The 27,444-nt window shown below is 47.8% G+C and overlaps 1 protein-coding gene across 2 annotated transcripts in view; it reads left to right on the top strand.

Moving 5' to 3' along the window:
- RFX7 (regulatory factor X7) overlaps positions 1-27,444 on the top strand; it is a 64,837-nt gene that overhangs the window by 12,639 nt on the left and 24,754 nt on the right. For both annotated transcript variants that reach the window (XM_084816514.1, XM_084816513.1), the window contains exons 2-4: positions 18,122-18,155; positions 20,339-20,421; positions 24,642-24,764. In XM_084816514.1, the coding sequence (XP_084672640.1) occupies positions 18,122-18,155; positions 20,339-20,421; positions 24,642-24,764 (240 nt within the window). The remainder of the gene's footprint in view (positions 1-18,121; positions 18,156-20,338; positions 20,422-24,641; positions 24,765-27,444) is intronic.

Raw genomic sequence — 27,444 nt, 5'->3', positions numbered from 1 at the left:
AGTTTCTTCCTCTGATGTTTGTGCTTGTTTTGTTCTAAATATTTTTTAGAAGCTTTTATTTTTTAAAAAAAGTTTACAGATTTACAAAATAAACCACAAACTTACAAAGCAGAAATAAGAGAATGTTCTGACTCATTTCATCCCACTTTTCCAGCTCATAGTTGATCAACGCTGCTTACAACCAAACATTAAAAATACTAATCTACAGCAGGGGTGTAGAACGTCAGGCCCGGGGGTGAAATCTGGCCCTTCAGGGTTTTCCAGAATACCACTTTCCCTTTCCTGCAACTACCGATTGTTTGGGGGGGTTGTGCAGGTAGTGTGTCCTGTCCTTCCGTCCCCTGCCGTTCTAAAAGGCTGAAGCACCTCTCTGAAGGCTCCATTACCGGAAGTGGGAGCTTCAACGTACATGATGCTGTTATTTTTTTTGTATTTGGCCCCACCCCTTTCACCTTTGGCCACTCCCACTACTGAAATACAGACCCCAAAAGCTTCTCCAAAACTGAATTCAGGCTGAAAGAGGTTCAACATCCCACATCTGCAGCAATAGCTAGAGCTAATATATTGCACACGGAAACAAAACAATCCAAGATGTGAAGGAGGGGGAAGAATACGGGGCAGAGGCAAATCAAGGAGCTCTCAGGCTCTAGTCCTGTTGGAATAATGAGGCTTAACTGCATTGTTGCAGTACCACAAATATGGGATCTAAGTGGATTTTCAGAGGCAGGGAATTCCATAACCAGATGCAGCTACTCCTCCCTCATATGTCGCCAACAGCCATTCCTCGAATGGCAGCGGAACACCCACGAACACAAGTAGATTGCCCACATGCGTTCCTAAATGCTTGTATATGCTGTGGTATCTAAGTCACAGGTGAATTGGAACTAACAGCCTAATCCTATGTATGTTTTCTTGGAAGTAAATCCCACCGGATTCCATTGGATAAGTAAGTGTAGACAGGATCACAGCTGTAATGGCTGAATCTTTCTTGCAGCTGATGAAGTAGTGCATGAATTAGCATGGTTTGGGGTCTTCTAACCATGCCAGGATTTTTGTTGTTGTTCAGCTCAGATGGTTATTTTTATTTATTTATTACATTTATATCCCGCCTTTTTTCCTCCAGGGAACTCAAGGCGGCGTACATAATCCTCCTCCTCCTCCTCCATTTTATACTCACAACAACAACAACCCTGCGAGGTAGGTTGGGCTAGAACCCGGATCTCCCGACTCCCAGTCCAGCACTCTAGCCACTACACCACACTGGCTCTTTCACACTGGTTACTGTGAAATTATGTCAACTTTTTTCCTAATGAGGTATATATGTGAGATATATATAGCACATTTGTGTGCACACGTATATATAAGTATGCTGCATGCATATGTTATTTTTTGTTTTTTTTCTGGCTGTGAAATTGATTTTTCATACAACCTTGATGAAAAGGCCTGAAGTGATCTCTCTTTTTCTCCTTCATGGATTAGAAGTCTAGACAGAAAGGCCAGGCCTCCGCAGCAGCAGCCCCTAGACTGCTTGATTAGTGTCACTTAGGGCAGGGTTGCAAATTGCCCCAGCCTTTGCTGGGCTTTGGGGATTTAAGCTCTGTGTTTCTGTTTTTATTTTAGAGTCATTAAAGCTTTTATGCTAATCGCTTTTGTGTCCAGAGACTTAAACCTCAAAAGGGAGGTCGTTGTTCAGCTCAACTGTATGTAACTGTAGGATTTTGGTTAATTTAGGGAGGGCAAGTGTTTGCATGGCTGTGTGTGTGGAGTAATAGTAGTTGTCCTAGAGATTGTAGACAGACATCCGTGACACTTAAAACCTTTGAGAATCAATCTGTAATTTCATTAAGATTGCTAAACTGTATTGCGCTTGTTCGTATAACCAGAGAGGGAGGGAGACTGAAAAGTAGTTGAAGATCTTAGAGTATAATTCGCCGGAAATATCTCCTGTGAAGGCCCCAGAGAACTGAGCTGTGTGGCACACTAGAGGATCAAGGCCATCACTGGGGTCTCTGTGCTGTAGCCCTGGAAAAGGAAGGGGAAGAGGTGTACTGGCGCCCAGGGTTCCTCCTCAGTATAGGGCAGGGGTACAGAAACTCAGGCCCGGGTTCCCAGTCCGGCCCTCCTGGGTCCCACTCTGGCCCTCCATGTTTCCCCAGAAGGCCACACCCCCTTCCCCTGGCCCCAGCCCCTTTCCCCCCACCCCCGATCGTTTGGTATGTTCCCAGCTCTTGTGCAGTTTTTTCCCCATCTGAAAGGTTGAAATGCCTCTCCTAAGGCTGAGTTACTGGCAGGAAGAGCTTCGAGCTGCGATAGGCTGGCATTTGGGGCCACACTGCTTTTGCCTTAGGCCCTGCCCACCACTGGGATGTGGACCCCGAAAGCTTCTCTGAGATGGAATTTGGCCCTCAGGCTGAAAGAGATTCGATACCCCCGCTTCAGGGGGATTCACTTGAAGCTGTTGCACATTGAGAGAATGTGTGAAGGGATTGTGCTGCATACCCCCCGGCTGTGCATTCGGCATTTGTGCGAAGGAGCCCTGTGGTTGTACTGATGTGCATGTGCAGAGCTGTTCCATGCCAGGGGAGGACATGGGCTCATCAGGATCCCACCTCCTTGCGTGGCTCCATATGTGGAGTGCTCCATGTGCAGGGCTCCTTCGCATAGCTGCGAGATGCACAGGGGTGGGGCAGGCTATGCATTTCAGCCCCCCACATACATTCATTTCATGAATGAGGGGAGTCAAGTGACCCCTCCCTCTCTTACCAGGGTTGCCTGTGGGCCTCAAGAGGGCAGCGCTGTTGCCAGGGAGGGAGGGGGCAACACCAGTCAGTGCAAATTCCCATCCTCATTCCTCTGCTGATCTCGGGAGGATCATGGGACGTGGAAGAGGGGATTCCCTCAAGCAAGCTAGAGCCAGGCCTTGCAGGTCCTAGCCAGGGCGTGGGAATGAGTGGGTGGGTACGTGCTTCTGCCCCTGCGCCGGGTGATGGCCATACTGCTGTGTCCTGCACCAGCCAAAGCTCCTTAAGGCAAAAGCATGTTCATGGGGCAGCTGATACGGGAGGAACCTGGCAAGAGTTAGTGAAGTTGCTGCAGTCACGAGTTGGGCTGGCATTGGCAGGGCATTGCTTGTGTGGCAGAGCATCTTTCTGGCCCCTTCCCCTGTCTTCTTGTCTCACCTGGAGACGAGGAGGGTGTGTGTGTGTGTGTGTCTGTGGGAAGGCAGTGACAAATACAAAGGAGAGGATCCCCCAAATAGCAAGAAGACAACAGACAAATTCAATAGAACCCATAGCAAGTGAGTATAGTGAGTATTATTACTGTTAGAAAATGATACATAAAAAACATGTAAAAATAACACAGCAGTAGCTGAAAATCACTTATATAAACTGCACATGTACACGAAATCTCAACTGTGGGTTGGGTGTGGCATTATACGGGATATAATCTGGAGATTTTGCTACCTCAGGTCCAGCCCACAATTGGGATTCTGTGTATGTGGGGTGGGGTGGGGGAGAATGCCACACAGGGATGAAATTCCCATTGTGGGTTCTTCAGCAGTACATTGTTGAGACCTTTTATGAGATAAGCCATGAAACCTAACCGTAAATAGGTGGTCCCAGCTACTTACCTGCTTTTTCTGTAGCAAAATATTGAGGGACTAAGAGGTGCATTGACATTTGTCTTTCCAGGTTAACATTCTAACCACTGTATCCAAAAGAGAAGATTGAATTTATCTTGTGGGGTTCAGAGATCCACAGATGAAATTTCTATCCTGGTGTATTCTCTTTTCCGTTTCTTGTGGTCTTGTGCATGAGTATGGAAGATATTTTTGGTCTGCAGGTAACCTACCTTCCATTATCAAGGCACACAATGCGCTTACCATGATGTCTCCTGTTTTAAAGTGAGTTTATGACACTGATGGTCAAGCAACTCCTGTGAGCTTTTAGCAGCATGTCCTAAGAGTAAATTGATACTATGCTCCTCATCCCATTTCCAGAGCTCTTTGTTTTCTGCAGTTATTCATGTACAAAGCTGATGTAGCATCTATTGTGTGTGTAAAATTTTGGTTCCTGAGGATCTTAGCTTTCATTTAAAGGCACACACTCCAAACCAATTTTTATTCAAGCTTGAAACAGAGGCTCTTGGGTTATCTCAGAATGTAGGTTGCAAATTGTAGAGCCTCAAGAACCAGAGTGGGTCAAGAAGCCCAACTCGCTGCCCCAAGGCAAGATACCTTACAGGTAAAGCATCTCTGAGAGAGCTAGCTCTGTCAGGCAAGACAGGAGATGCTGTGTACCATGAAGAGGGCTAGAATGGGAAGAAGATCGTTTGACCCATGGAGCACGGTCTGCCTGTCCTGCATGAGTCCCATTGGAATGATTAGGAACTGTGTAAGAATATGGTGGTGGTATTCCACAGCTCCTATCCATTTTAGTAAAGATTGGGCAGAAGGTGTTGCTGGTGGATTGGGCCCAGTTTTAATGTGGCTGTGTGGCTGTGTTGATGATTTCCATTCATTTTTTTCTGCATTAGGCAGCAAAATGTCTTAAGACAGCCATAGTCCCTAAGAGGTGTCCATCTAGCTGGTGTTTTGAGGAACTCCCAGTGTCTATGTGAACCAGAAGGACTTAGTATTTTTCTTTAGTCTGAGTTGATTAAAAAGGTTGCATGTGCAGAGGTGGCCTGATTTATCCCCTGCCTACTGCAAATAGATTTAACAGACCCATTTCTGAGTGTCTCATCACCATTGGTTGTCAATGAACTACTACGTGTGTGTGTGAGTGAGTGAAATTAGCTGTGTTTGCCATCTCCTGTATTCTAAAGTCACCTTTGCTAGCAAATTCATGAGCAGAATTTGTGCTGCGGGTATACATAATTGGGGTGTGTCTTTCCTGGGGGTAGGGGTGGATCTGCAATCCTTGCCAATGTCCACTGAAGTTGATGGACTGAGCCCAGTGGCTGAATCACAAAACATGTTTGTGTGGTTGCCTGAAATTAACTTCTGATCTTCAAGGTGCATTAAAGGCCTTTCATCTCCCCACCCCAGATTATTTCTTGAGTATTACATTTGACGCCAGGGCTGCAGCATTTATTCCATACCAAAAATAAAAAATGGAGGAGAGAGTTGTGGTGTGTAATAGTCACATTCGTGTGTGTGTGTGCATTGGGCAGTGGGAGACAAGGTATGAACTTCAAAAAACCGATACGTTTCTAAAAGGTAGGATCACTAGGGCGTTGCAGCAAGTGGAGGTAGCCTTAGTTATGTTTTATGCATTTGTTCATTTATATCTCACCTTTCCTCCAAGCTCAAGCTGGTATCCGCATGTTGTTCTCACAACAAGTCTGTCTGTGCTGTAGGTTAGGCTGAGAGCAGGTGACTGGCCCATGGCCACCCAGAGAGTTTCCTGACTGAGTTAGATATGCAACATGTCCAGAAATTTTGAAGCCATGAGGAAAAATGTTTTGGTGTGGGTGGTGAGAGTGCGTTTTTGAAGGAATTGTAGTATTATTATTATTAACAACATTAACTAAATTTTACATAATATATGTTCTTAAAGTAATAATCAGGACAAAACAGAGTTTTATATAATAGAAGTGTATCAAAGTATACCTTCAATAGTTTTTATTCAAACAATAATGAATGTCCTCTAATGTTAGAATACAGTGGCTTGTCTTGAACATAAGAAGAGCTGTTCTTGATCAGACCCAAGGGGTCCTCTCTGGTTCAGCATCCTGTCTCTACAGCAGCCAGCCAGATGCCCCAGCGGGAAGCCACAAGCAGGACACGAGTGCAACAGCACCCTGCCGCTCGTGTTCCCCAGCAGCTGGCATGCAGAGATAGGATGTCTCTGATACTGGAGGTATAATATATGGCCCATCATGACTAGTGCCCATTGATAGACTTTTCCTCCATGAATTTGTCTAATCGCCTTTTAAAGTTGTCTGAGTTGGTGGCCTTCATGACACCTTCTGGTAGCGAGTTCCATAGTTCAGCTGTGCGCGGTGTGAAGAAGTCCGTCCTTTTGTCTGTTCTGATTCTCTTATCTTTCTAGCTGTAGTATTCTGAGAGGGAGAAAAACTGCCCTCTCTAAGGCTGTGACCCTATATATCCTATAGAAGTCTCATTAAACTTGGCAGAACCTACTTGTGAGTAGACATGTATAATATCAGGATGTACATTACATAAGCACATATTTTGTCAATTTGTAAAAAAGGGGGAATAAAGTTATCTGCGTTGCAGTAAACAACAAGAAAGGTTATATTTGAGAATATAAGTAATATGTACAACTTTACATTATTATGCAGTGTTGAAATGAACTAACATTTCTTGAGAGAAAAGTGCAAAACATGAAGGTCCCAATATTGCAATTATTTATTTATTTACAGGATTTATAGGCTGCCTTATAACAAAGTTCTCTGGGCAGCTCAGAGCATGTCATCAACAGATCATAGTATTAAGAACTAGCAGTAAATGTGGATATTTAGCCAGATTTTAATGCCTGACTAATTCATACTGTAGCACCATCATACACAGTAAGTGTCGCAAAAAAACAAAACAAAGGCAGCCACGTAGGCCATAAGAAAAATGCCAGAATCCATATATCTTTATTAGATGAATTCAAAGACCACAAAAAACCTGCAAGCTTTTGAGAAGACGAGGATGAAACTTTTGAAACGCAAATAGCCAATATTTTAAGGAAGCATGATGTAGTAGTAATGGGGGACTTCAATTTCCCCGATATTTGTTGGGAGACAAATTCTGCAAAACATGGCCCCTCCAGGAAATTCCTGACTTGTGTGGCGGATAACTTCCTCCTACAGAAAGTAGAGGAAGGAACTAGAGGATTGGCTATCCTTGACTTGATCCTAACCAACAGAGATGACTTAGTGGATAAAGTAGCAGTTACAGGAACTCTGGGGGAAAGCGACCATGTTGCACTTGGTTCTAAGGGAAGCAAAAGCCAAGTGTAGTCAAATGCGTACCCTGGATTTTAGGAAAGCTGATTTTAATAAACTCAGCACAATGATCAGTAAGGTCCCATGGCAAGCGACGCTAACGAGAAAAGGAGTCCAAGATGGGTGGGAGCTTTTAAAAAAGGAAATTCTCAAGGCACAATCACAAACCATTCCAACAAGAAGAAAAGGTGGAAGACAACAGAAGAAGCCAATGTGGCTTCACAAAAAGCTTAGGGATGACCTGAAAACAAAAAAGGACACATATAGGAAGTGGAAAGAAGGCCAAGTAACAAAGGAAGAGTACAGGCAGGTAGCACAGAATTGCAGGGATGGCGTCAGGAAGGCTAAAGCTGAGAATGAGCTGTGGTTAGCAAGGGATGCTAAAAGCAACAAAAAGGCTTTCTTCAGCTACGTGCATAGTAAAAGAAATGGTGGTTCACCTGTTAAATCAGGATGGCAAAACGATAACAGATGACAAAGAAAAGGCAGAGGTGCTCAATTCCTACTTTGGCTCAGTCTTCTCCCAAAAGAGGGTCTATGACCCCCCTGGCAAAGGCGAAGTACAGGCTGAAGGGGCAGGATTGCAGCTTGAGATCGACAGGCATATGGTCAAGGAACACCTAATGACTTTGAATGAGTTCAAATCTCCAGGGCCAGATGAACTGCATCCTAGAGTCATAAAGGAACTGGCAGAAGAACTCTCAGAACCGCTGTGTATTCTCTTTGAGAAATCATGGAGGACGGGTGAAGTGCCAGATGACTGGAGGAGGGCTAATGTTGTCCCTATCTTCAAAAAGGGTAAAAAGGAGGAACCTGGGAACTACAGACCAGTCAGTCTGACATCAATCCCTGGGGAAATTCTGGAGCAGATGATACAGCAATCCATGTGTAAGCACCTTGAAAACAATGCAGTGATTACTCGAAGCCAACATGGATTTGCCAAAAACAAGTCCTGCCAGACAAATCTGATCTCATTTTTGGATCAAGTCACCTCCCTTGTAGACCGTGGGAATGCTGTAGACATCATATCCCTCGACTTCAGCAAAGCTTTCGACAAAGTGCCCGATGATCTCCTGATGAGCAAACTAGCTCAAAGTGGGCTAAATGAAACAACGATCCGGTGGATCCACAGTTGGCTACAGAATCGGACTCAAAGAGTGCTTCTCAATGGGACCTTCTCAAACTGGGGAGAGGCAACAAGCGGGGTACCGCAGGACTCAGTCCTGGGCCCAGTGCTCTTCAACATTTGTATTAATGACTTGGAGGTGGAGGTGCAGGGAATGCTGATCAGATTTGCAGATGACACCAAATTGGGCGGGATAGCTAATACTCTGGAAGACAGAAACAAAATTCAAAGTGATCTGGATAGATTGGAGTGCTGGGTGGAAAACAACAGAATGACATTTAATCGGGATAAATGCCAAGTTCTGGACCTAGGAGAAAGAAACCAAATGCACAGTGACAAGATGAGGAATACATGGCTCAACAACACTACAAGCGAGAAAGATCTTGGGATTGTTGTTGATCACAAGCTGAATATGAGCCAACAATGTGATGTGGCTGCAAAAAAGGCAAATGCTCTTTTGGGCTGCATTAATAGAAGCATAGCTTCCAAATCCCGGGAAGTACTAGTTCCCCTCTACTCAGCACTGGTTAGGCCTCATCTGGAGTACTGTGTCCAGTTCTGGGCACCACACTTTAAGAAGGATGCAGACAAACTGGAGAGGGTTCAAAGGAGGGCAACAAAGATGATCAGAGGACTGGAAACAAAGCCCTATGAAGAGAGACTGAAAGAACTGGGCATGTTTAGCCTTGAGAAGAGAAGACTGAGGGAAGATAGGATAGCCCTCTTCAAGTACTTGAAAGGTTGTCCCAGAGAAGAAGGCCAGGATCTCTTCTTGATCATCCCAGAGTGCAGGACACAGGATCATGGGCTCAAGTGACAGGAAGCCATATTCCGGCTGAACATCAGGGAAAATGTTCCTGACTGTTAGAGTGATAGACAATAGAACCCATTCCCTAGGGAGGTGGTGGGCTCTCCCACACTGGAGGCGTTCAAGACGAGGCTGGACAGCCATCTGTCAGGGATGCTCTGACTTGGATTCCTGCATTGAGCAGGGGGTTGGACTCGAGGGCCTTGTAGGCCCCTTCCAACCCTACTGTTCTATGATTCCATGATCTCCAGATGTCTTCATCACGCAAGATGTTACAAAAAGCAGGTTGGAGGAGGGAGGCATAGAAGTGGGGAAAGGTTGACTGGATGTTGCAGTCCGGATGTCTGCATAGTCAGAGTTTTAAGATGATACAGAGGAAGAGGGTTTGCAGGCATCCCAATTGGGCTCTGCCAGGTGATGTGATCGTTTCAGGGCCCCCAGGACCCCTGGGAACAAGAAAGCAGCAGACAATTACACAGCAGTAGCTAGACGTGTGGCTGAATTTTCTAAACCTTCAAACTGATCTTCATCTTTACAGATTTAAAAAAGCTGACGATGGACTGGACCTCCTCTGTGTGCTAGTTTGCTGTTTGATCCTGTGTGTATGCGTTTCCAAATATTGGCCTCTTTGATTTACATGAGACAAAAGATGGAGGAGTTGGGAGTGAGGGTAAAAGAGGAGAAGCCGGGGCAAGGGGTGATGGGACTGAAGGAAGTCTGAAGGGACCTGTTCTTCACACCACCAAACTTCGCAGCCTTTTGGCTGGTAGTATTGGGCCAGTAGGAGATGCTGCTTTATCCGTCTTACGCCTGTTATCAGCAAGACCAAGTGAAGCTGAGCTGGAGGAGCCGGCCCACATGAGAGCAGCAAAGTTAACGGAGAGGATGATTAGGGTGCCTTTTGCTTGGGGTCACCTGGAAGGTGACTTGCTGGCTTGTCCCACTTTGAACTCCTTCATGGCCTGCAAAGTTCGAGTTTCGCAATAGCAACCTGAGTCTTGAGGATGGCTGCTGTCTTAAAAGTGGCATTTTTCTGCCTTCACGTAAGGTGCAGTGTACATAAGGCTGCTGCTTTTAACCACTTGACAAGCAACCTTGTTGAAAAAATAATTGTAGGATTGCAGGAGTCTTTGTTTAAGTAGCAATCTTTGTTAACGGCAAACAAGATTTGATCTGCAGATATGTTCCAGGCTTGCATTTAGTGTTTGTGTTTTTTTAACCAAATCCTTCAGCTTCCAGTTATCTGGATGCATTTTCTGGTTAGGCTTTTGCAAAATTGCTTTTAATTAGCTAAAAATCAAGCTTGGGAGATGTGAATTTAAATTCCAGCTGAGTTGTGACTTTAGTTGTTCATGGGCACGGTGGTATCTTTGAGCCAAAGTTTCTCATCAGATGTTTATTATTTTCATTTTACTTTCTCGCAAGGTTATGGGAATGGTGAAGTGTTGTAAGGCACTTCGTGTATTCTTTGTTTTTGTATCTGTCCCATTCCTATCTCAGCCTTCTTCTAGAGAGCTCTGGGTGGTGTATTGCATGAAGTCATCCCATATTATCCCCACAACAACCCTGTGAGTTATGTGAGGCCGAGAGAGCATATTTATGTGACTGGCCCAAGGGTGCTTGACTGAATGGGGATTTGAATCTGTGCCTGCCTGCCTCCCCATCTGACTCCCTGACTCTGCCCACTAAACCTCACTGGCTCTTGCTGGGAAGTACTAAATAAATTGTTGTACTCCATATCATTACCTAAGCTGAAAGTGATAGCATATGTCAATCACGTCCAATCTGTAAAAAGTGCATGCCAGATTGTTTTCTTCTGGCCAGTGTCTGGTATAGGTGCCATGCTGTTGTTTTGTGTGTGTGTGTGTGTGTGTGTGTGTGTGTCTTGTTTTTAAATGTGTGTGCTTTTCCTGAGCATGCAGAGGGAGGGTCATGTGAGATGCTCAAGGAAGGAAACTTTGCAAAAGAAGGGCAAAGGTAAAGGTGCTGGTTGTATGGCAGTTTGGATGCAGCAGGCCTTTTGTTTGCAGGGCCAGCCTAAAGAGAGGGAGGGGGCTGTGGCATTCATGTCCCACTTGTGGGTCTTCCATTGAGGCAGCTGTTTGGCACTGTGCAAACAGTATGCTGGACAAGATGGATCCTTGGTCTGATCCAGAACAGCTTTTCTTATGTTCAGCCTCTGCTCTGCAATTGTGGGGTGCCTGATCCTTACAGCTGAAGGAATATGAGGGAAAGCCACATTTCTCCTTAAAAGCAAGCTTAAAGGAAGCTCTACCATGAATCCTGGTGCCATGAGAGTACTTGAAGTGGGCTGTGCAGGTTGGGTTACCGGGGGCAGGGGGAGTGAAGGCTGTCAACACAAATTTTTCCATGGCTCTCTACCCCCCCCCCCCGCCAAACTATCTGACGTTTTCCTTTTGTTCTGCTTTTGTCCCTTCGCTGTTGCTGCCGCCGCCCTGCGTCTTCAGTGGCGCAGCCGCCCAACCTGGTTAGTTCCTTGTTTTACGTCTTGTTTGCAGAGCATTGTAATCCAGAGTGCCTGGAATGTGCTGTGTTGTCAATGCATTCCCATTGCCTCCTGTTGTGGAGGGAAACACTAAGCTGTTGGTACTGTGTAGAGGAGGCAACTGCTGCTGGCTAATACATCATATTTAATGTAGCGTGTGCATATATGAATCTAATGCAAAATGGGGGTTTTGTGCAAAACAAGTTCTTGAGACCACTGTGGTGTTCTTTGTCTATAGTAACCATAACGAGAGAGATTTGATATCTCAGCTGCCATGAGTTCACTCACAAATATGGAACTGGGCATTGGACTAGTGTACGATGGAATGTTGAGAGTTTTGGCTCTCCTTCCTTGTTAAAACTGTCAAGCTTCTAGCACTCATGGTGGCATGCAACAGCTTCAGGATGTTCGGCTGTGCTCAGAAAGCAAGGTCTGCTCTTGCTAGAGTTTTTGGTGGTCAGGGTACTAGAATAGCTTGGGTAGTACCCATGTCTCTCCCCATTGCTTTTCTCCCCTATTTCCTTAGGTTTGTGCCCTCTGTCACCCCAATCTCTGCTACGAAGTCTCAGGTTCTTTGAAAGCCTGCATTCTAAAGAAGTGAAATCATGCAAAATGGATGTGTGTGTGCGTGTTTGTCTGTGTAGCAACATCTATTTCAGAAGGTTAGCTATGCTTGACTGTGGCAGAAAAACCAGTAGTCTTGTGACACCTTGAAAGCTGGCAGACCTACTGTGGCAGAAGCTCTCTCGAGCCGGCACCCGCTTCATCACGGAGGCCAGTAGGGGGGAGCCTGTGGAGTGGCTGCAGCCAAACTCCATGCAGCCTTCGCTTTCCGCCAGTGCACGCTCCTGCCCACCCCCGTTCCCCCTGCCTTCCCCTGGAGGGTAACTGGGCGGAGTGGAAGCTTCGTGTGCTGCTGCCTGAAGGCGCTCTCTGCACCGTTGGGAAGCGGCACCCAGAAGCATGCGCCCCACTTTCCCTTGGGGAGGACTGGGTTGCGGGCGGGTTAGACACCACAGTGCCCAGTAGCACTTGCTTCCTCCCACTCTGCAGGCGCAGAGACGAGCGTCTGCTCCGCGCTGGAGGGGGATGGCCGAGGCACTGAGCCTTGTCTCTGTCCCTGCAGGGTGGCTGGAGCGCCAGGTGCCCGGCAGGCACGTGCCTCCTCACCTCCACTGCCCTCCTCCAGCTCAGAGCTGCCTCATGGCTGGAAGGGGACGGTGGTGTGCAGGCCTTTCCTTTTGTTCCTGACCAGGCCAGGGACAAGACCCTGTCCCATGGCGCAGGGTCATGTCCTGGCAATCACAAAAGGGAGAGAAAGGAAAGGGTGTGACAGAAAGAGGGCTCAGCCCCCACCCGTGGCCTACTTTGTCTCCTAATTAACTTTTCCCCAGAATCAGCAGCCCTCCCTGTAAAAGAGGGTCCCCATCTCTGATTGATGGGACTACATCTCGTGTCTGGCGGAGCGGGCTCTGGCCTGTGAAAGCTTCAGCCACGATAAATGTGTTAAGTCTTCAAGGTGCCACAAAGCTCCTTGTTGTGCTCTTGCCACCACAGACAAGCACGCCTGCTCTTCTAGAATTGATCCCTCTGTCCGGAGCAGTTCTTCCAGTGTTGAGGTTTGTTCATGTGTTACGGTATCATGTCTGATAACCCACCCCCAGGACATTGAAACAGGCTCCAGTTTCCAGAGCAGTTATTGCTTGATGGTTGTGCTTCCATAAATTACCCAGGCTGTGCTGTTATCTGGCATAGCTGCTATCCCTTGGTTCTGTACGGATGTGTATGGATAGCATTTGCCATTCCACTCCTGTTTTAACATACAACAAAAGTGTGTATGTCAATGAATTCATAATTGTACCACTCTGTAACCACCTGGATATTGTGGACAAATATACCTAGAGAGTTTTAACTCAAATTAAGCTCTCCTAAAGCAGTATGAGAGGGGAAAGTGTTGTGTATAAGGACCATGAGTAGTGCATCTCTTCCTCCCCCTGCCTGCCTCCGACCCCAAGCGGCTTGCACTCTGGATAGTGGTGATGAGAGGCGTAGTGCAGTTGATAATTTCTGGCTGCTCCCAGCCAGCAGGGAGTCTGGTCAGCCCCTGCACTACATGAAAGCTCCTTGTGGTTTTCCTGTTGTTCCTTCTGTTGTTTCCTTGCTCCTGCTGGGTGATAGGCATTGACTTGCACCTGTGAGAAGGAGCAAACGCCCGCCTTCACGTAGTGGCTTTCTGCTCAGGTGTGTGTGTGTGTTTGTTCCTATTCTCTCTGCAGCGTCTGAGGGAGGCTTTGGCCTGGAGAGTTCCTGGAGTCGGGAGCTTCGCTTCAGGCTAGAGCCTCCTTGGTTGGGCGTTCATGTGGCATGTGGTGCTGGTGCTGAACAGTGGACACAAAGGCTGTGTCTGGAGAGGGCCGGAGTTCACACAGAAACTTCCTCAGCAGCGGCGCTCTCCCTGCTTTCGCTTGTGAGAGCACAGAGCGTCTCCTGTGCATTCTGAGGTGGCTGTTCGAATAGCAGCCTCTGGGACGGCTGTTCTGAGGGTGTGGAAGAGGAATCAAGTTGATGCTCCAGCGCCTTAGTATCAGCAGTGGCTCGTTTTGCCAGCAGTCTGCTTTCAGTGGGGAGAGGCGGGATTCCTCTCCCTCCCCTCCACACCCCACCAAAAGGATTTACTGCCGGGTTCAGTTACTTTGCCCCTCCTTCCCCTCCAGAAATCCAGGGTGGGGGGAAATCTGACAAAGCAAAAATCACTCAGCAGGGGGTTTATGCACAGATGGGGAACCTGGCCTTCCCAAAGTAGTTGGACTGCAAGTCCAGTCCTCCTTTACCATTGGTCATGCTGGCTGAGGCTGATAGAAGTTGCAGACCAACAACATCTGTAGTGCCACAGGTTCCCCAACCTGGTCAGAGAGGTCTCCCTTGCTCGTTCCTTCACATTTAGGCTCATAGGAAGCTGCCCTAGACCAGGCCAGACCCCGCTAGCTCAAGACTAGCAGCGTCTCTCTAGGGTTCCGGGCAGGATTCTTTCCTAGCCCTACCTGGAGATGCTGGGGATTGAACCTGGGGCCTTTGGCATTCACAGTAGGCGCTCCACCCCTGAGCTGCGGCCCATCTCCATGCGACAGTCCCTGCCTCTCCTGTCAGCATCCACACTGTCACTTGTGCCCCCTCTCCCTGTCAGGGGAAAGTAGGTCTTTTATAGGAATGGCGTTTCCATTCCCCCTCCCCCCCCTGCCCCAAATTAAGGGCAACCACATCACTTTTGCCTCCTTGCTTCTGATATTGCACTTGAGGAAGGAAAGAGAGATGCAGCCAGCGGAGGGGTAGGGTTGACCCTGGACTGCAGCAGACTGACAGAGGAGCCTCTTGCGTGTTGATTGTGTGGTGTTTAGACACAATGCTGTTTATATCTGTTCGATGGGTGGGGATGCCTCCTCTGGCCCCTTTTACGGAATGACCCAAATGCCAGCTGGGTGCCAGCCAGGCCTGTGCTTGGTTTTGCTCCCCATCTCTTTCTGCTCCCCCCCACCCCCCAACTGATGCATCTGCCCACATTATGGTCTGGTGCTTGACGGCTGGTTAAGGTCACCGCCGAGTCCCTGGGCAGAGAACGGGGTGCTCTCTCCCTCACCAGCTGCTCTGCTGCTGCCCGTGAGAGAAATAGGGCAGGCAGCAAGTGGACAGATGGATGGGCAGCTTTGAGGGAATGGGCAGCTGGTTGAACCCACCCAGGAATGTTTTGCCTCCGTCCCTTTCTCTCTCTCTCCCACCATATGCTGCGGGCTTGCTGGGTTTGGGCCTCGCTGTTTTCTCCTGAGTACCAGCAGCAGTAGCAGCAGCACAACTTTGCTCTGAACAAGTGGATCTCTAGCAGATGAGAGCAATATTGCAATCCCATTGCATCCCTCTTTGAGGGTCCCTGCAGCCACCTGGGCAAGGAAGCCCCTCCCATCCGTGGCATTTTGCAGACTTAGGTTTTTTAGTTTAGAAAAAAGGGAACTAAGTGGGGGACTTGAAAAGGGGTTATAAAATGATGCAGGGCATGGAGAAAATGGTGAGAGAGAAGATTTTCTCCTTCTTAATACTAGCTCTTGGGATTGGACATTGAAATTGATTGGTAGCTGGTTCAGGACAGACAAAAGGATGTCCTCCTTCATGCAGCACACAATTGACTTAAGGAATTTGCTGCCACAACAGAAGATGTGATGGCTGCTAACTCTGGTGGCTTTAAAATGGGATTAGATCAATTTGGGGAGAAGTGGCCGGGGAGCGGGGAGGCATCAGAACATGTTGGCCAAGATGGCGACATGGAGCCTCAGAGCTCAGGGGCATTATGAATGTCATTGAATGCCCATTTCTGGAGAGCAAGAGCAGGAGAGTTATTGCCTTCCTGCCCTGCTTGCAGGCTCTACTTTGGGGCATCAGGTTAGCCACGTTGGGGACAGGATGCTCTACATGGGGATGGACAAATCAGTCTATTTCTGATATCTTGTCTTTCACATGTATTTGACCAAGTCTGTTTCATCCAATTTTTGCAGCAGTCTGATTTAAAAGAAAAACCTACATGAAAATCATGTGTGATTTCTCCTAATATATGCATTTTTCTGCACAATGTATTGCAATTTTTGAGCCGAGAACTGCGTAGCAAAATTTAGAGACTTACGCAGTCCAAAGGATAACCGTGTTCTGATCTGCGTATTAGTCCAGCAAGTGTGGTTTTGGTTGGTTAGCTTAAAAATGTGGACCAGACAGTTTTTTCCCACATCCTTAACTGGACTAGGTGGACCCTACTTTGGTCTGATCCAGTAGGGCCGTTTTTGTGTTCTAGGTAGGGAAAGGAAGCTTTCTTTTTCTCTGGACCCCCTCCCAAGAAACTGGGGCATTGGAATCCTGGGGGTTCGCTTCAAGAGAACAGATGAGCAAAAAAGCATAAAGCAAGGTGTTGAACTTCAACATTTCAGTGGTGGGTGGGGCCAAAGGCAAAATGGGTGGGACCAAAAATACAAGCCTGTTGTAGCTGAAAGCGCTTACTACCAGCAACTAAACCTTAGGAGAGGCATTGCAACCTTTTACAATGGAGGTGGGTGGGTGGGGAGACCATGCAAAAGCTGGGAATCCACCAAACGATGAGTGGGAGCTGGGGAAAGCAGAAACCACTTGGTGATACGGGGAAGGAAGAGTGGCCATCTGGGGGACTACAGGAGGGCCAGATTTGGGAACCCAGGAGGGCTGGAGGCTTAGCATCCCTGGCGTAAAGTGTTCACAGAGGATGCATGCAGACAGAGAAGGGCAATCTAGTGTAATAAGCCTGTATAGAAGGAGAGGACATTGATGCAGCTCCTTGTCTGAACAAGAGCACTTGGCATAGGAGCAAAGAGTTGGGTCAAAGAATTCATGGGAAAGGTGGACTTTGAACAGAGTATTCTAGGGAAGGGTGAACAGTGGCACCATGCAGGTAGGACTTCTGGGAAGACATTCCACACATCAGCGGCAGCAAGGGAGCAACGGTCACAGGCAAGGAAATATCAGAAATAAGGGCAGAAAGAGAAGGTGGAACAAGACACTGGGGGTATTTAGAGGTAAAAGAAAAGCATCCATGCTAGATGCAGTAGGAGATGGTAGACTGAGGCATATTTATTTATTTATTTATTTATTTATTTATTTATTTGTATATATCTATAACATTTATATCCTACCCTATATCATTAGGATCTCAGGGTGGCATACAGATAAAATACATTTAGACAGCATAAAACAATAAATAATTTAAACAGGTAAAACCTATTAAACCATTAAGCAAGGTAATACCAATTTAAAATCTAAAACAATGTGCTACTTTAGGGAATGCATTTAGCCCTCAAAGGCTTTGATAAAAAGCCATGTTTTAACTTGGCACCGAAATGAAACCAATGTCTGCGCCAATCAGACCTCCAAGGGCAGGGCATTCCACAACTGGGGTGCCACAGCAGAAAAAGCCCTGCAGCCGTATTGTATTTGATGTGATAGCTCCCCTTTTATGCAGCAGATCTTTGCTGTGAAAGCAGTGTTGACCTGGTTCGCATGACATGACAGCTGATCCTGGTTTAATTTACCCATGGGGTCTGTTGCATTTTGCTGGGAGCCTGCAGCTGCCATTTCTGCATGGTGCCTGTGGGTGCCTGGCTTGTCATGTTGTGCAAACCTGGATGGCAGGGGTTATTTTAGGGTTGTCTAAACCTCATACAACTCCTTCTGCCTGGGTTTGTGTGACAGGACAAGCCATGGCAAGCTGGGGGCCTGTAGGCATCCACCACGATGCAACAGCCCCCATGGGTAAATTAAGCCATAGTGGGCTGTTGTGTCGAGTGAACCAGGTCATTGTGTTTTGTTTGTAATGCAAGCTGGCCGTGAAAGTCTGTCCTAGTAGTAGTTGTCACCAGATAGGAAAACATGTGGATCCTATTTCTGAGTAGGAAGAGATGGCGCTCCTCTGGTGCTGGGTAAACAGGTGTTCAGTACCACTCAGGACAGACGCCTCATCATGTTAGCTCTCAACATGTGCCAGGGAAAGAGTGGTGTTTGATTGCAGCTATATCAGGAAGGATTTACCATGTGGACTGGCCTGCTGTTAGCCAAGCACACCACTTGTCTTCACTGTGAGCAAAGGTTCTGCTGTATAAACCTGTAGAAATTATTGCCATGCATATTAATGTTGGGCTTTCTTTTTTCTTCTCTCTAGCAAAACTGTACAATCTAAAGTGGACTGCATTTTGGTAAGTAGAAATGAAACTCCAGTAGCTGTAAGTTGTAACAGTGATCAGGTTTGTGCAAGGGGATTAGCTGAAGAAAGTCTTATAGCAGTGAGGGGTTTTCCCAACACGTAATATTCTGTCAGCTTCTTTCCCCAGAGTGGGAGGCGTGAAGGTTGAAATATTTTACTACTTGAAGGACTGAAACAAGATTTAAGGGGTTTGAATACATGATGGATTGTGTGGCTGGTGTCTTAAAGCTGTCTTTAAAGGTTGGTGTGGTTTCTTGTTTAGTTTTAATAGGTCTAGCAAATTGCTTTTAATGGAACCATCAGAAGCTCTCTTGGGGGCATGATTTTGAGCTCAAAGGCTGCTTAAAGATCTAAAAATGAATGCATTCTGTGTATTTATTTATTTATTTAATTTATTTATTACTCGCCCATCTGGCTGGTCACCATGTGTATATCATAGTTCGGCACCAAGTTTGATTTAACTGGCAACTTCTCTTGAGTTCTACCCTGAGAACATTTGGGGATCTGAATGGACACCATCTAAAGCAGCCAGCCCCATCCTGGCACCCTTCAGATGGGTTGGATTATAGCTCTCATCATCCACAGCCAGCATGGCTAATGAGTATGCTGGCTGGGAATGAGAAGAGTTGCAGTCCAACACTTCTGGAGTGGGGACAGTTTCTCTAAAGGATGCACGTTTACATGGGCATGTTTGCACATGCACAGGTGGTGTTGGGGCTGTGCTGCTTCTGAAAAGTATTGCTGTATCTACTACGAGAGACCAAAACAACCTGTGTGGGCTTCAGTTAGTTCTGTCCCCAACCATCACGATTACAATCTTGCAACCATGTGTCTGTGTTGCATTCTTTACTCCTTCATGCCTTGTATAGGCCTTCAACGTTTGTATGAGTGACCCTGTTTCCACCTAGCTTTCACATGGAACATAATTTCTTGAGCACACACTTTCTTGAATTGGGTGTATTTGCTGTGCTTCATTATGCTAGAAATGTTTAATTGTGCATTTCCTCTCTGAGAAAGATTGAGAGAGACAGATATTGGTGACTGGCAAGCAAATACACCCCCCCCCCCCCCCCGGTGGGATAGAATATAAGCACCATGAAAGTCAGGGGTGAACTTCTGAGTGGGAAGGAGGGACATAACCCCTGGATGTGAAATGCTGTGTCCACATCTAATTTCGCAGTGGGCAGCTGTGCAGAAGGGCTGGACCCCTATAGGTGGGCAGACTTCCAAACCAGCACCTGTTTGCCTGCATGGCCATTTAACTGGGGGCCGGCCCATGTCATGTTGGTGCCTGGCGTGGCCAGTTTGCTGATGCTCTGACTCCTTTCTCCCAAATAATGTGGGGCACAATCCATCCAGAAGTCTTCACTGTCGTTCAGGCAAGCACACCAAGGGTCTGGCTGCTTTTGCTGTGGGGATAAGTGCAGTGGATGCTGCCTCCATGGCGCTCCTCCCATGTTGTCCCTCCTCTCTCCTAGCATTAAGTAGCAAATAGGCACCAGATGGAACGGGGCAGTGGTGAGGGCAGCCTGCATATTGTGGCACGCCCAGGGCTGAGCATGCAGCTGAGCCCTAGAAGCGGCTTGTGTGGCTGGCTGACACACAGACTAGGCGAGACTTGGAAACCTGTGACTGGATTGCCTGTTGCTTTAAAGGTACTTTAAAAGCAGTTGCACTTGTGAGCGAGGGGGAGATGGATTGGGGATGCAGCCGTTGGGAGGGGAGAAGAGTGTTTAATCCCTTTCCGCCTCACTGTTTTCCCAACATAAATCAGCCCCCCCACTCCCTAGTTGTTGTTTGCCTCATTAGGGAAAACGTGTGTACACAACGGCAAGTCTGTCTTGTCTACTTTGGCTCTTATTAACACTAGAAAAGAGAGAAGTTTGTGGCACTTCCTTTTGTAACCTTACAAGAAGAGGTTGCTGTATGGGGGAAGAGGAGGACAGGTGATGAGTCATCGTAGGCCAGGGCAGGTTGTCGCCCCAAAGTGTTTCTTCCTGTGGCTAAAACATTCTGCTAACCAGAAATCCTGAGAAAAGAGGCCTATTCAGATTGCTGAAACTGTAGCTGCTCAGCTGTGCTTACATTTTGTGTTTTGTCATGCAAAATTATGTGTGTTTGTTTTCTCCCTTGGCCACTGACGATGTTCTCTCTTCCTAAAAATTCTGTCTTTAGCAAGAAGTTGAGAAGTTTACAGATTTACAGAAACTCTACCTCTACCTTCAGCTGCCTTCTGGTCCCAGCAATGGAGAGAAAAGGTACACACCCACACAGTTGGATATTCGCAGAATTCTCATTTTCAGTCCCAGCCCACACCGAAGGCACAGCCGCCTATTTTATAAAGGCTTCTGGGGAAGTGGGACAGGCCAAAGATGCCTGTACTGCATGGCAGTCTAAATGTGATTCCCCCTATGCTGCTCAGGGGATGGGTGGCTGGCCAGCTTCCTCCCATGCCACACAGATAGTTTACTGTCCGTCTCCTCCCTGCCATTGTGGGTGGGGTGTTTGAGTTATTTGTTTAATGCAATAAAATGAGATGGATGTTCCTTTGTACAAACAAAAGAAGTATGCTCATTTGCAGGAGTACTTGAACTCTGGTTGGCCAGGCAAAGCCTTGTGTGGAAAGTACTTCAGCTCCCCTCTCATAGGTAAATGATGTAGGAGCTGCCTTGCTGGATCAGATCAACATCCCATCTCGCCCGGGCTTCTGCTTTCAGCACTGGTCTCTCAGGTGCCCTTAGAAGCCAGCCAGGCCTGAAGATAGGGGCTCACCTTCCCTATGGCACTCGGAGCTGAACTGCCCTGGCCCACGGAGGTTCCCTGCTTAGCCACCATGGCTCTCCTCCTCCGTGAATCTTCCTAGTCCTTCTTGCAGTTGTCTCCGCTGGTGCCATTCACTGCATCCTGTGGCAAAGAGTCCCCTGGGTCTCTCACAGCTTAGGTGAAGTGCTTCCTCCTGAATCTGGTGTTTTCTGCATCTCCTTCTGTCGATCAGTCTTCCCTCCCTTCCCTCTAGCGTGTGTGCACATTTGAAGGCCTGGCAGGGGGTGAACCTATTTTATTTTTTATTTTTATTTATTGCATTTATATCCCACCTTTTTTCCTCTTGCAAGGAACCCAAGGCAGCTTACATGATCCTCCTCCTCTCCATTTTATCCTCACAACAACCCTGTGAGGTAGGTTGGGCTGAGAGCCTGTGCCTGGCCCAAAGTCACCCAGTGAGCTTCCATGGCTGACTGGGGACTAGAACCCGGATTTGCTGTCTTGGTTTTGCTCAGGAGGAGAGTGATGACCACCCCAACCCAAGGCCCTGATGCTGTTCTTCTGGAGCCTCCTGGCCTGCAACCACCCTCGGGCCTTTGCAGTGTTGTCATCTCGCTCCTGCTCCTTCAGAGCCCTCTGTTGTTGTTGTTGTTATTTATTACATTTATGTACCGCCCAATAGCCGGAGCTCTCTGGGCGGTTTACAAAGATTAAAAACATTAAAAATACAATATACAGAGATTAAAAACTGTTTACATAAAAAATACATGAACAGACAATATACATAAAAGAAACATATATCTAAAACAACTTCAAACAATCAATCTCAAAAACAACCATAACCATAAGACATTCCAGGATCGATTAAACACTTATCATATACTGCTGAATGCCTGGGAGAACCTGGTGCCAAAAAGTTAACAACGTTGGCGCCAGGCGGGCCTTGTCAGGGGGATCGTTCCATAATTTGGGGGCCCCCACCGAAAGGGCCCACTCCCTTGTCACCGTCTTCCAAGCTTCCCTCAGTGCAGGCAGCCGGAGGAGGGCCTTAGACGTTGAGCGTAGTATACAGGTAGGTTTGTGTCAGGAGAGGCGCTCTGTGAGGTATTGTGGTCCCAAGCCATGTAAGGCTGTATAGGTTAAAACCAGCACCTTGAATCAGGCCCGGAAACATACAGGCAGCCAGTCCAAGCGGGCCAGAGTTGGTCTTATATGTTCAGACCTTCTGGTCTCCGTTAGCAATCGGGCCACTACATTTTGCACGAGCTGCAGTTTCTGAACCATCTTCAGTGGCAGCCTCATGTAGAGTGCATTGCAGTAATCTAACTTGGAGATTACCAGAGCATAGACAACTGAAGCCAGGTTATCCCTGTCCAGATAGGAGCATAGCTGGGCCACCAACCAAGTTGGTAGAAGGCACTCCGTACCACTGAGGCCACCTGAGCCTCAAGTTACAAAGATGGATCAAGAAGAACACCCAAGCTACAAGCCTGCTGCTTCAGGGGGAGCACAACCCCATCCAGAACAGGTTGAGCACCCTCTATCCGGTCAGAAGGACCACCCACCAACAGCATCCCAGTCTTGTCTGGATTGAGTTTCAGTTATTAGCCCTCATCCAGTCCATTGTCGCAGGCAGGCATGGATTTAGCACATCCACAGCCTCACGTGAAGAAGATGAAAAGGAGAAATAGAGCTGTGTGTCATCAGCATGCTGATGACAGCGCAACCCAAAACTCCGGATGACTGCACTCAACGGTTTCATGTAGATGTTAAATAGCACGGGGGACAGAACTGACCACTGTGACACTCCATACCGGAGAATCCACGGGGCCAAGCAATATTCCCGAAGCACCACCACTTGGAGCCGACCCTCCAAGTAGGAGCGAAACCACTGCAATGCAGGGCCTCCCACTACCAGCTCAGACAGTCGTCCCAGAAGGATACCATGGTCGATGGTATCGAAAGCCGCTGAGAGATCAAGGAGAATCAACTAGGTCACATTCCTGTCTCTCTCCTGACATAGGTCATCATACAGGCTGTTTCTGTGCCAAAACCTGGCCTGAACCCCGACTGAAATTGATCTAGATAATCCATCTCGTCCAAGAGTGTCTGGAGCTGGTTGGCAACCACCTGCTTGAGAACCTTGCCCAGGAAAGGAACATTTGCCACTGGCCTAAAATTACTAAGATTTTCCGGATCCAGGGAGGGTTTCTTTAGGAGTGGTCTCACTACTGCCTCTTTGAGGTGGCCTGGGACCACCCCCTCTCACAAAGAGGCATTAATCACCTCTGTGGCCCAGCCAGCTGTTCCTTCCCTGCCAGTTCTTATCAGCCAAGAGGGGCAAAGATCCAGTACAGAAGTGGTTGCACGAACCTGTCCAAGCACCTTGTCAACGTCTTCGAGCTGTACCAGCTGAAACTCATCCAGGAGAACAGGACAAGGCTGTGCTCTGGATACCTCACCAGATTAACCTGCTCTAACACTGGAGTCTCAGTCCCGGTGGATGCAAGAGATCATATCCTGGAAGTGCCTAGCAAATGCATTACAGCGGCCTCAGAGAGATCTACAGTATCCTTAAGGCCAGCATGTAATAGCCCCTGGACGACTCTGAAAAGCTCCGCTGGGTGGCAGACAGAATTCAATAGAGGCAGCAAGATTATGTGTTTTTTGCCACCCTCACTGCCCCTGAGTATACTTTACCATAGGCACATACCAGCAGTCAATTGCATCCACTAGGAGTTTTTCTCCATCTGTACTCAAGCCCTCTCCTATTTTGTTTCAGCGCTCTCAGCTCTGGGGTATATCACGGAGCAGTTTGAGCTCTACTCAGGAGAGGGCGCTCAGGAGCAATCATGTCAACCGCCTGGGTCATTTCTGCATTCCACAGATCAACCAGGGTTTCGAGAGGACAGCCCGCCATATCAGCTGGAAACCTCCCCAGAGTCCTCTAGAAACCATCCGGATCCATTAGCCTCTGGGGCGGACCATCTTAATAGGTCCCCCACCCTTGCGGAGGGGAAAAGCTGCTGTAAGTCTAAACCTCAGCAGGTAATGATCTGACTATGACAAGGGGACTGATGCAAAGTCCTCCACCTTCAGACCACCATCTCCATGTCCAGTTGCAAAAACCAAGTCTAGAGTATGCCCTGCTACATGTGTCGGGCCGATGATGTGTTGGGACAGTCCCATGATCGTCATGGAGGCCATGAAATCCTGAGCTGCCCCAGACAAGGTGCCCTCAGTGCAAATGTTGACATGCCCCAGAACCAACAGTCCGGGGGATTGCAACAGCGCACCAGAGACCACCTCCATCAGCCGGTTGAGCAGCGGAGAGGGCAGTACACCAGCAGAGTCCCCAATCTGTCCTGCTGGCCCAACACGAGGTGCACACATGCCAGACCAGTAGTCACATGGACAGGGAGCCTGCAGAGAGGGAGATGGAATTCCTATAGACTGCAGCAACCCCCCCCCCCCTTCCCAGCCCTCAGGTCTTCCCTGATGCTGAACCAGGGACCCTGGTTCTTTTATTCATTTAAATAGCTGTTATCTTATGCTTTCTTCAGTGTTGCAATAGGCCAACTTGTGTATGATTGACTCTCCTGTTTCGGCCTTGGGAGCCACATAGGTTGAATGGTGATGTGATGGTGATGATGTAATATTTCCTGAATCAGAAAGTAGCTGTCTTTGTAACTGGTCCTCTTCTCCCCTGGCTCAGTGATCAGCTGTCGGTGTCGTCCAGCCGCGCACAACAGGTGCATGCCTTCTCCTGGATCCGGAACACCTTAGAGGAGCACCCCGAGACGTCCCTCCCTAAGCAGGAGGTGTACGATGAGTACAAGTGAGTGGCTCCACGTGGTGCTTGGGGAAGGTGGGCTTTGAAGTGCCTCAGGAGCATAGCAGCTGTCGTTACTAGGGTGGGAGAGGGTGTCCTTCTTAAGCAATGATTGTTTTTTTACTTGTGTTGCAAACCAGAATGGTAACCCCCCCCCCAAAAAAAAAAAAAAAAAAAAGAGAGATAGAGAAAGAAAGGAAGGGAGAGCAGGTTGGAATAGTCAAGGATGAGCCAGCGTTAGTGACGTTACACAGCCTGAGAGGGAGGGAGCAGAGCTCCTGCTTTGCGTGCAGAAGGTCTCGGGTTCAGTCCCCAGCATCTCCAGGTAGGGCTGGGAAAACTCCTGCCTGAAGCCCTGGGCAGCCTCTGCCAGTCAAAATGGACAATATTGGACTAGATGGACCCATGGTCTGAGTTGGTGTAAGGCAGATTCCTGTGTTCCCATGAGGGGTTGACACGTCTGTTGCCACAACAGGGTGAGAACCAGTTTCTTGTAGCTTCTTCCCAGGCCACCCCAGAAGTGTTTGGATGCAGGCACCACGTGGGTGGTGCCAGTGACGTGGTTCCTTCTGCTGTTGATGCTCGGCTCACAGGATCCCCTTCACTGCACCCTGCCCCAAGTGGCCCCAGCATCCCAATGCTAACCAAGCGGCCCAGAGGAAGCAAGCAGCTCCTGTCGCTGGTCGCCGTTCGCACGCATTTGGTCTGGGCCTTTGGGCGAGTTGACAGAGGTGACAGGAGTTCTCCAGGGAGCCAGCAGAGATGGCATCTGCACTCACCCCGCCCGCATTCACACCACCTCTCCGCTGGAACTGTGATAGAGCCTGGCCAACGGGTCCCCCGTGTCGCTGACCAGTCAGGCGTCGGGCGGTGCATCTGCATGCACAGCGACCAAGGCAGCACCTGTACTTGCTGAGCAAGACGGGGAGGGTGGGGCAGGCAGCGGAAGGGTGGTCCTGAAATCCTTTTGTGTGAATAATGAACGGCAGGTCTCCTGCTTCCAGGCTGTGCCGAGAACAGTTTGCCCAGGACAACCGCCTTCCATAGACGGTGTGTCCATCTGTACTGTGCTGCTGTTCTTGTTCAGGGCTCACTCGAGCCCCTGTGAGCTCTTCCCTCGTGATGCGAGGATGCCAGCAGTGCTGGGTTAGCAGTCCAGTGGGCTGACTTGGTCTGAAGCAGCTCCCTTATACTCGCTGCAACAGTTTATCGTCTTAGGGAACCTGCCGCATGTGTGAAACTATCCCTTCCCTTCCCTAGAACGATGAAAACAAATTAAAACCTTTGTAATATTTCCCCCCACTTAGTAGAGTGGGTAAAAATGCTTCCAAGAGGATTCTGTTTTCAGTAACAGGTTAGATTTAAATGTTAAAATAAGCCCAGGAGAATGTTCTTGATCGAGCATATAATTGACTTTTTGTTAACATTATAAGAGCAGCTCTTCTGGATTAGTCCACAGGTCCATCTCATCCTGTCTTCTTCTTCCCACACTGGCCAATCAGATGACCCAGTGGGAAGGCAATGGCCCTGTCTCGCAGTTGCTGCCCAGCTGGTTGTATTCAGTGGTACACTGTCCTTGATCATGGAGGTTCCCCTGTGCCATCTAGTTATTGGCAATAGACCAATCCTCCATGAATTTGGGTAATCCCCCTTTTAAAGTCATCTAAGGTTGTGGCCATCGCAGCATCTTGTGACAGCGAATTTCACAAATTATCAGAAGGGTAGTTGTTGCAGCAAAAGCAACAAAGAGTTTTGTGGCACCTCAAAGGCTTACAGATTAGTTATGTGTTGTATATAGACGTCCTTTCTCTTCCCTGCCCTGAGACCGTTTCATCAGATGACCTCACGTTCTAGAATTGTGAGTGCGGGGCCAGGGGGAGTTCTGTCTTCTCCCTCTCAACTCTCTCTGCAGTGTGCATAATTTTACAAACCTTGTTGATGTCCCACTTTAGTTGCTGTTTTCCTAAACCAAAAACGCCCCAAACCCTTTAGCCTTTTTTATGGGGAAGGTGCTCTAACCCCTTAATTATTTCAGTTGTTCTCATCTGTCTGACAAGACAACGGCACTGGGGTTTTGTTTACATTTGCTTGATCCTTTGCTCTCTGAGGGGCCCCCGCCCATCAGTGCATTCCCGATAGCGATTATGTGTTCTGTGAAAGTGTGGCTTTGTACCCAACCAGACCAATGGACCATCAGGCTCAGAACTGACTGCTGCCGCTGGCAAGCAGATGTCTTTCCCAGGCCTTTCTTTCAAAAAAAAATTCTATTCTGTTTTTCATTTTTCATTCATTCATTCATTTAATTTCTATACCGCCCAATAGCCGGAGCTCTCTGGGCGGTTCACAAAAATTAAAACCGAAAAGCACACAATAAAACAATACAAAATATATAAAACATTAAAACCACAGTAAACAATACAACCAGAATAAAACCAGAATAAAACCTAGCAGCAATGCAGGGATTTAAAATACATATTTAAAACAGCAAAGCTAAAAGTCTAAAGAGCTAAAATGTTAAAATGCCTGGGAAAATAAAAAGGTCTTCAGCTGGCACTGGAAATAATACAATGTAGGTGCCAGGCGAATCTCACCAGGGAGCTCATTCCACTGCCAGGGTGCCACAGCAGAGAAAGTCCTCCTCCTCGTAGCCACCTGCCTCACTTCCTTTGGCAGGGGCTCACGGAGA

The sequence above is a fragment of the Heloderma suspectum genome, chromosome 11, assembly GCF_057233095.1.
Source record: "Heloderma suspectum isolate Gila_16-S chromosome 11, 16-S_ref, whole genome shotgun sequence".
Classification (NCBI taxonomy): domain Eukaryota; kingdom Metazoa; phylum Chordata; class Lepidosauria; order Squamata; family Helodermatidae; genus Heloderma; species Heloderma suspectum.
The sequence above is the reverse complement of the archived record's forward strand: the minus strand, read 5'-3'. Positions and strand labels throughout refer to the sequence as shown.